Genomic DNA, 9,765 nt, shown 5'->3' with positions numbered 1-9,765 from the left:
AAGAGAGAAATCTAACTTCATGCTTCAGGGCATAAACTGATAAAAACAAGAATCAGGAAGGAATTATACCACTCTCCTTTCTGAAAACACTGTATCGCACTGCACAAGTGTCACATGATTTAGGGATGGGTAAGGGAACTGGGGCAGCAAGAGGAGTCTAACGTTACTAGCAAGATGGTTATTTGTTATCTACCCTTCAGGGGTCTGGTACAACTGCCTTTCAAGCCAATGGCCAGACTCTGACATCAGTTGGTGTTGGTTTAGGCTTTAGATGAACTCAGAATTATGTATGTGATCATCCATGATGTCTGATTACTCATTATCTACAATCTGTTTGCAGCACGGCCTCCGCAGTGACCTAGCCCTGCATGGGAAACACCCTTTGTGCCTTGAAATGGAGAAGACTAGAAACCTTGTTGGACAGAGAAGCCACACAACAGAAGTTTTTTGAAGCTTCAATATTAGATAATGAGGTCAGCATAGATGTGGTCACTGAGTTCCCAAAAGGGAGGGACAGACCGTCTATATAAGGTAAATCTGTCACTATCCGAGATCAGGAGTCACCCTGAGCTACAGAGACTTTCCCAAGCCCAGAAACAGTGAGTAGAGACCGATCACCGATATTTTAATTGTTACTGTGTCCAACAATTAAAACGTCCAAGAGGCTGTGTTGGAGATTGGCACAGAGCCAGATCCATCCCTGATGCAGCCCTGCTGAAGTTCAGTGGGGATTACACTAGGAATGCATCTGATCTGATGTATCCAGCATGTGGAAATGGACAAAAGTGTGGGATTAATTGGTTAGCAGGGCTCCCATTCCAGTGAATGCACTTGCTGAGTGTGTACCTGGAAACTCCCCTTGGGATCCACAGTGAGCATTACTACCAGGTTGTCAGGGGGCACGTAACTAAGTCCCACGTCTCCTCTGGGCTGAGGAGCAGCGGCAGAGCCAGGAGCATCAGGGCAGTGGTGAGTGAACACCTCAGGGAGTCTCTCCTGGCAGCTGGGCTCCGAGGGCAGAAGCCGGCTCCAGGGATCCTCGCTGGCTGGTGCCGGGCTCCTTCAGGGGAGAGGCAAGAGCGCATCAGGGCACAGCTCAGAGCTGTGCAGAGGCAGCCCGGCTTGGGGAGCAGGGCAGGGAGGACTGCCAGACAGACAGACAGACAGCAGCCCGGTTCCCATAGTGTGGAGAACCAGGAGCCCGAGTGAGCCGGGAAGCTCCTACCAGCTTCCAATCCACCAGCTCCTGGCAGAAGGCGATGGTTTTCAGATCGTCGGGTGCACCCTCTCTTAGGAGGATGTGCCCCACAGTTCAAAAACCTCTGTGCTAAATGGAAGGCAGAAATCTGTGGGGGGATGCATGCTGCCCCATTTTTCTGCCCCCCTGGCTTTGCACACTGGCTTCCCCCCTTCCGTGGTTACAGCCCTGGTCCTGGCTGTAAACAACAGAGTGGAGAAGGTGCGAAAGTGAGGTATGAACATTGCCCTTTTCCTGCGCAAAGGCAGAGCAGAAGAGAGAGATGTCCCTGATGATCCCCTATTGTTCCTGAGCAGTAGTTCCTAGCCTCTTGTTTGCAGGTAAGGGTTTCTGAACTGTAGCAAGCCATCTGGCACGGTGCCACACTGTTCTTTAAGCAAAGCTGGGTACAAGGTGCCAGGTCATTGTGGGATGGCAGCGACTTCTCTCATAGAGCTTCAGGCCAGAAGAGAACTACCAGGTCATGTGCAGCAGAGGCCACTAAACCCCACCCAGCTTCCCCCACACCACGCCCAACAACTAGAACTGGACAAAAGTAAAACAGCTCTTAGGAGACTAAACTATTATGTGTCACAGGCAGATAGCAGGAGGGACTGAAATGCACCAATGGCCCAGGCTCCTGCAGGGCAAGGAATTGATTTAGTGAATGAGATCCAGATGATAGTGACCCACACCTGCCTTTTCTTTCAGTGCCCTCTGTCCCTTGCTTTCCTGCCCTCCCCGTTCCTTTTCAATTTCTCCCATTCAATCCACAAACCAATACGGTGTGGCTGGGGATCTTTCGTCTGTAGAGGAGCTGACAATGCTTTTACGCTGGCAGGGTCTGTTGTGAACATTTGCAGCCTGTGACTGATTGAGCCTTCGCTCTCCTAGTCCTTGGATCTGTGAAGTGTTTTGTGCCCCAGGATGAAACAAAAGCTGCATGCGGGAGAAAGGAAGAGAAAAGGCACCGGCAGTAAATAGGATCCCTCCACCGAGGGAAGTAAATGAATGTCCTCGCTCATGCCGCAAGTGAAATCCCACTGGAGTCACTAGTCCCAGTGTGCGTGAAGCAGGGTGAATTGTGTCAGCATCCTAAAGGGGCATCAGTCTCTTTGCTCCGGTGTTGGCTTCCTACCGGCCAATACAACCATGCACAGTGACCGGAACGGGGAGAATATAGAAAGTCTTCACAATATTAGAATCACTGGATGAAATTCAGCCCCGTGCAGAGAGCCTACAAGATGTCCATGCACCGCTTAAGACCAGGGAGGACTTCAGTGATGTATTGGCTTCCTGCAATGTGTCTACACTGTCACTAGGGCCAAGCCTGCCACCGGCACAGGTAGACTCGCACGAGCAGGACTCAAGTTCGCACGCTTAAAACTCGCAGTGTGGATGATGAGGCTCTGGTGGAGACTTGGGATAACCACCCGAGCTCAGGGCCAGGTGGCTGGGTGGGCCTGAGCCCAAAATGCAACATCCGCACTGATCTTGTTAGCATGCTGGCACAAGCCTGTCTACGCAGGCTGGAAGGATCACTCCCAGCTGCAACGTAGGCATACCCCGGGGGTCCTGCTCCATATGGTTGGATTTCACCCATCCTCATTTATGCTTTGAAGCTAAATCTCCACTTCCCAGTATAATCTCTGCTCTTTGTGACCAGGGGTCTCATGCTCCAGTAATTCAAACAGTTGAAACCCTTTGCTTCTGTTCTCTTCTCAACTGCTTTCTAGGCAATGACCTATGCAGGCTGCCCATACCTGGATGTTAATATGTGTCCTTGAGTTCTTTGCCTGAATGGAAAATCAGGGTGTTTTGGGTTTCTTCTTCCAGGCTCTGCATGAAGATGAAGAATCTCTTAGTATTTGCTATGCTACTTGCTTATGGTAAGTGGAATACATTCACTGATCTCACTTACAGGTGTAAATCTACTGATGTCAATAGGATTATAGCAGCATTAAACCAATGAATCACTAATTCATAACCAGGCCCACTAATTCGCTAACTTTTTCCAATTAATTTTGGGGGGAGGGAGAGGAGGGGAATAGTGGCTTGGCCCGTGGGCTGAAAACTTGCTACAAAACCAGTCTCCAAATTCTGCACATCTGGATCTACTTCTCTTTCCCATTGCATCAGTACAAGGCCATTTAAAATCAATTGGGTGGCACCCGTGTAAATGCAGGGAGAATTTGACCACAAGCTAAAATCCGTGAGTCTGGCTGCCATGTCAAGCAAGGGAACACCCAACTGGGTCCATGGAGAAGATCCACAAGAGAGCTACAAAGTCCGTAAATGGGGGTGTGGCCTCAACCAGTTGTGGGAGAAGTCAGTGCAAAAGTCCTAGGGCTCCCTAATATAAGTTACTGCAGAAAATAGATCACAAGTTGGGGCTGCCGTGAGCAGGATTAACTCTGTGTCAGCAAAAACCTGCACGTCAGGAGGATGAGCGAGAAAGCAGAGTTGGCCGAAACATTTCAAATTTTGAAATTTGAGGCCAAATTGGGGAAAATAGTAGTGAAACTTCTGCATTATTGTCACCCGTGGTGGGGGAGGGGTGTTTTTAAACCACTTATAGCACTGGTTGGAATGTTTTAAAAGCCAGAACCATTCTGAAGTTTGGGAAAACGCCAAAAGTCCAATTTTTTTTTAAAAATGAAAAGGGAGGACATTTGATTCCCCCACCCCCACTTCTTAAAACCAGCTGTAATATGGCCCCGCCAGTAGCTGCCTAACCACTCAGAGAGCATCTGTACATAGGAGAGGCCTGAGAACGTTCGCTGCACCTTCCCATGCACCACACCCCCTTATTCATGGTACTGCCATGTGAGTAGCCGTGCTACCATCAGTATCTTCCCCAACACAGGGTCCATCCCTTCCATGGATGTTCCTAGATGTGCCCCCTGCCAACTAACGTGCTTTTTGCCTTCTACTGACTCAATGGCATGATATGCAAGACCTTATGCAGCTAGGATTTCCAGGACAAGCCTGAGGATCTGAATTGTTCCTGCAAGGCTCTTCTGCACGTGTCCTGTTCTGATTACCAGGGCCGGCGCTACGGTTTTTGCCACCCCAAGCGGTGGGGGAAAAAAGCTGCCACAGTAGATGGCAAAAGGGAGAAGCTGCCGCCGAATTGCCACTGGTGGGACCGATGAGCTGCTGCCGAATTGCCGCCACCCCGTTCTAACTGCTGCCCCAAGCACCTACCTGGAACGCTGGTGCTGGGAGCCCGCCCTGCTTGTGACACAGTTGTTACCAACATACTACTCCCAGGGCCCAGGGGTCTGCCTGCCTCTGCAGAACTATCCTAATGCTGCGCTAGTCTCTGGGATGATCGCGAGTAGCTGTAAAGTAGAGAATGGAATTTGAGTTATAGTGTCAGGAGCCCACTGACCATCTGATTAGTCTCCAACTGAGACCCAAGCATGTGGATTGCGGCCGCTCTGCCAGTCCAGACTTTCCCACGATGCTGAAACGGTTTGTGCAGTACAGACCATTGAAGACAATGGAGCGCCTCCACATTTACACTGGAAGAGATGGGGTGGGGCCCAGTTGTGTAATATGAATCTAAAACCAGTTTTAGATGTGAGGAGAATCAGGACTGATGCACTGGGGACCAGAAAAATTGGGATAGGGGTAGGGGGTAATAGGCACCTTTATAAGACAAAGCCCCGAACATCGGGACTGTCCTATAAAATTGGGGCATCCGGTCACCCTACCTGATGATCTCACACAGCAGCTTAATAAAGGCACAGGAATAAGTGTCATTTCTTTTTGGGAATACCTCCTCTCCCAGTGCTGGATACCCTTTGGCTGTTTTCCAGGTGCAGTTATGACACAAGGGAGTTTCTGGGAGCTTCAAAAGATGATTAAGCAAGTCACTATGAAATCTGCCTTTTGGAATTATTACAACTACGGCTGCCACTGCGGATTGGGCGGTAAAGGGACGCCAAAGGATGGCACTGATCAGTAAGTTGCTGTCTTAAAAAGCCTGCCAGGAACATCAGTTGGGATAACACTTGCAAAAGGGCCTAAAGGCCAGATTTTCAAAGGCATTTATGTTCCTGCAGTTGCACACCTAGTGGAATTTTCAAAAGCGCCTTGGTCCCTAACTTCCATTGAAATCAATAGGATTTAAGCACATGCGTATCTAGGGGGATTTTCAGAAGTGCCTATCTCCTTCTTTAGGCACCTAAATACTTTAGAAAATCTGGCCCTCGGGGCCGAACTCACTTTTGAAAATAGAACATAGGCTCCTGAGTCACTTAAGCACATCTGAAAATTTTACCCCAAGTCTGTATTTACCCAAGATGCTCTCCATCAAGTAAGGCCAATTAGCCAGATACTCAGCTTGTGTAAACTGGCATGGCTCTCTTGAAGTTGCTGGAAGTATGTCAGTAAACACCCAATCCTTTTTCAAAAGAAAGGTGGATTTGAGTTAAGGAGTCAGGATTCATAAAGAGAGAGGGTGACCAGATGTCCTGATTTTATAGGGACAGTCCTGATTTTGGGGTCTTTTTCTTATAAAGGCTCCTATTACCCTCCACCCCCTGTCCTGATTTTTCACATTTGCTGTCTGGTCACCCTATAAAGAGAGGTTCTTCCACCAGCTACCAAGAAAGATAGCTGAATCTACCTGCCCATATTTCCTAGAATGGGGTGCTCCAATGTGTTGGAGTTAGGAGGAAGGCTACCACCTTCCTTTGGGCTTAAATGCAAGAGCATTATTTCCCCTCTGGGATCAAAGAAATAAGAAATCAGAACCATACCATGCCACTGGGTTTTTTAAGAGGCGCTCCTCATTGGTTTCAGATATTTATGTTTAAGGATGAATGGCACAATAAAGCCCCTAAGAAGTGTACCGATGGAAAAGGCCTATTAGATCACATAGGTACACTCTAAGGCCCCGTGCATAGCTGTTCCCTCTTTTACATTTATTTGCACACCATCCCGTGTAGTTTTAAATATCTCAAGCAATGGGGCTTCCACCCTCGGTGGATTTAGGGAGAGCAGAGCATGGGGCACCGTTTTCATCCCCCACCATGGAATAAAGAATTAAGAAAAGGCCATGAGCTTTAGGGGAAATCAGGCTATGACTGCCCCCTTGTCTCTGTGAAAGTTATTTTACATGCTGAGGTCAGAGTCCCTTGAGCTGACCACTGGCTGTTCCTGCCAGACCTTCCTAACGCAAGAGCATCCTGTGTAGGAGATCAGAGAAGAAGCTTGAAATCTGCTCAGTGGCCTGTCTGAAGAACAATAAAGAAAGGAAACTTGATATCTGTGCTTTCTCCAGGGTGCTTCGTGTAATAACCCGTGCCCCTCCACCCAACATGTAACATATATAGATGGGAAACAAACTGAGAGTCTAAACCTTTTAACTTCAGTAGTATTACTCCTGATTTACACCAGTGTAAGAAGACAGTCTGGCCCATAGTGTCAAAACATGTCTCTCTTTTACGTGCACTGGAAAAGTGTCAATGGGTATTTTTTTTTTGCTCGTGTTTTAAACCTATGTGTACGTGTCTCTTTGCTGAGTTCTTCCTTCTCCCCAAGGTGCTGTTACTTGCATGACTGCTGCTATGAGAGGCTCAATGATCATGGCTGTAATGCCAAATTTAATTCGTACAGCTACGTCTACCTGAATGGAAAGATCTACTGCGGTGAGTTGGCTCCTGGACAGAAAGATGGGGATTCGGTTTTGTTTCTTCTCCTAAATCAGAAAATTGCTTTGCTACTTGACTTTTAAAATTTGTATCCCGAGCCCAGTCCACCAGAGCTTTTGTTCTTATACATAAGGAACAGGACAAGAGAACCAGAGTCGCTGGCTGGCTGAACCTGGGGATGCAGGCCCCGAATCAAGCAAACACCTAAACATGCTTATAAGCTATCCTGAATAGCGATTTTTTCCCCCCTGACCATAGGCTGCACTGATTACAAGGAGATGTGTCATCTTAGCCTCTGCTCTCAGCTAGGAGTTCTCAAAACCAGTGGGCAAGGTTGAGAGTGAAAGCCCAGCCAGACCCCAAGCTCAGAATCCCAACAACAGGAAAGAGGCAGAAGAGGGGGAAAACCAATAGAAAATTCATTTGCTTCCCACTACGAAAAGGGTGGAGAGAGGAGAAATCAATGGGACGAATTCAGAGCAGAGTCTAATTGGAGTGATGCAGCAGTGAATCATGCCCCGCTTCTTCTATAAGAAGCATAAGCTAGTGTAATTTAGATCTTCAAGGCCTTTCAATGTGTGTTATGCCATCTGGAATTCCCTGACACTCGTTTAGATTCATGCCCACTTACTAACATGTAACTTACACACTCACCTGAATCTGACTCAATTACTGAATCACTATCAGAGATGGGAACTTGCACAAGGGATTACTGACTACAAGAGATGCTACTCCCTTTGGGTGTGTCTGCGCTGCGTTATAAAGCCTGCTGCAGTGAGCCTCAGAGCCCAAGGCTACAGACTTGGGCCCGTGCTACAATGCTAAAAATAAGTGTTTGGGCTTGGGTTCTGAAACCCACCCCAATTCCAGGCTTCAGGGACCAAGCTCCAGCCTGAGCCTGAATATCTACACGGCTACTTTTAGTGCATAGTACAAGCCTCACAAGCCCAAGGCTGTAGATCCAGGCTCCAAGGCTTGCTGCCATGGGTTTTCTTTGCCATACAGGTTGAGTTTGAGAGAACACTGACATTCTAATGGGCTTCCTTTATGTGGAATGGGCAAGTAGGCTGTGGGGCTAGGCACTTTCTTAACCCCCAGAACAGAATATGGGATCAAAGGAGAGTCCTGTTACCATAATACAAACACACAATAATAAAATGGGTAACAACCAGAGGCCAGGCAATTTAGAGACAGAACTTGGTTTTCACAATGTGGAGGAAACCGGCTGGTTGAAGGTTTGAACACAGCTGTCTTGCCTGTGTTCTGGAAGTGGAGCTACGTCTGCGTGTCATGATAGTTTGCTGCTTTATCAGTCACATCCCTGTGCATGCGACTCAATCTACTAAACTAGGAAGCTGGATGCTGAGCTGAGGTTCTACTCCCTAGGGACTTGTCTAACTGGGAAATTCCATTGCGTTAGAGTGCACCCCTGTGGAATAAAGGTAATTGACATGAGGTTAAAGCCGATGGTCCCTGTCTATGGTGAGTACTTTGCCATCGCTGCATCCATTACCATCCTGCCACAGGGCCAAGTTATAACACGATGGCGTTTCACATTGTAGACCAGCTCCTAGGTGTCAGCATGTGCTATCTTGGGGTATGACTACACTGCAATCACAGGGTGAGATTGCAGCTCATGTAGACATACCTGAGCTAACAGTTATCTCGCTAGCTCTGGTAGTGATAACAGTGAAGTCACAGCAGTGTCCGCTTCAGTGCAGGCTGCCCTGCAAGTCATTAGGGTTCTTGGGTTGGCCCATGCTGAAATGACACTGCTATGGTTTCACTTCTTCAGGATCCCAATAGCTAGATTAAAGCTTGTTTGGGTATGTCACATACTGGGATTACAGTGTAGACATACTCTTATATGGCCCCATCACCGTTGGTAGCCTCTCTTCTTCTCCTCTCAAACACCCATCCTGTTACTGTTTGTCGGCAGGCATGGGGAGCCAGTGCAAAAGAGAGAGCTGCCAGTGTGACGGTGACTTTGTGCTCTGCTTGAAGAAACACTTAAGCAGCTACAAGAAGGGTTATCGCTTCTATAGAAAGAGGCACTGTGCGGATGAGAAGCCCACATGTTAAAAAGTTGCACAGATTCTTTACCTGCCATATCAATATACTCTTTATTTGCACAAGGTAAAAGCAACAAAATGTGATTGTTTTATTATAATGTCTGTTTATTACATATACACATTTATAGATATAAAATTTTGCATGGACTGCTTAATGTATTTTCGTAATGTTTGTGCTTGGATCATTTTATAACTTTGATCCCATTTATATGTAGCAATATTTTTTGTTGTATTTTTTTTTTAATTGAAATAAAAAAACAAAGCCGTCATGTGCCTGACCTGGATTGGTGAATGGAATGATTTCACGACTTCGTTACTGCTTTTGACAGAGTAGAAATCTCAAGAACTGTTTGTGAATAGCCAGCATGATCCACCTTCAACCATGTCATGAATTAGGGACTTAATGAGCCTGATTCTGCTCTGGTTTAATTATGTTATAAATCAGGAGTAACTCCCTGGAAGTCAGTGGAGATACAAATTGTCCTCTGTTACACCAGGGTAAATCTGGAGTAAATGAGATGAAGTATTTTGTATTTACATACATGTAAATGGTAGGAGAATTTATCCCACTGCAGTAAAAACAGTAAAATTAGGTCCCTTAGTTAGTTGCTTTCTTTATTTACATATATGTTCACCTTTTGCAATGCTGGACAGTGTCATCCTCCTAGTTGAAACTTCCAATCTCAGCTGCTCTGATGCCATGTGGTTTCATGCCTCGTTTCAATACAATTCACAAACTTCTCCAGAGAGGCATATGTGCCCCACCAGGCAGCTTTGTATTAGCCAGGTCTTG

At 46.9% G+C, this 9,765-nt stretch overlaps 1 protein-coding gene across 1 annotated transcript; it reads left to right on the top strand.

The window, feature by feature from the left end:
- Positions 1-701: 701 nt before the first annotated feature.
- Positions 702-9,002, top strand: LOC311532960 (basic phospholipase A2 Sms-N6-like). Its single transcript, XM_084651988.1, has 5 exons — positions 702-989; positions 3,074-3,126; positions 5,062-5,206; positions 6,791-6,897; positions 8,840-9,002. The coding sequence occupies exons 1-5, from the start codon at positions 826-828 to the stop codon at positions 8,980-8,982; spliced, it is 612 nt and encodes a 203-aa protein (XP_084508114.1). The 5' UTR covers positions 702-825; the 3' UTR covers positions 8,983-9,002.
- Positions 9,003-9,765: the final 763 nt, after the last annotated feature.

This window comes from Lepidochelys olivacea (assembly GCF_965140295.1).
Source record: "Lepidochelys olivacea isolate rLepOli2 genome assembly, chromosome: 18".
In the NCBI taxonomy this organism is placed as follows: Eukaryota; Metazoa; Chordata; order Testudines; family Cheloniidae; genus Lepidochelys; species Lepidochelys olivacea.
The sequence above is the reverse complement of the archived record's forward strand: the minus strand, read 5'-3'. Positions and strand labels throughout refer to the sequence as shown.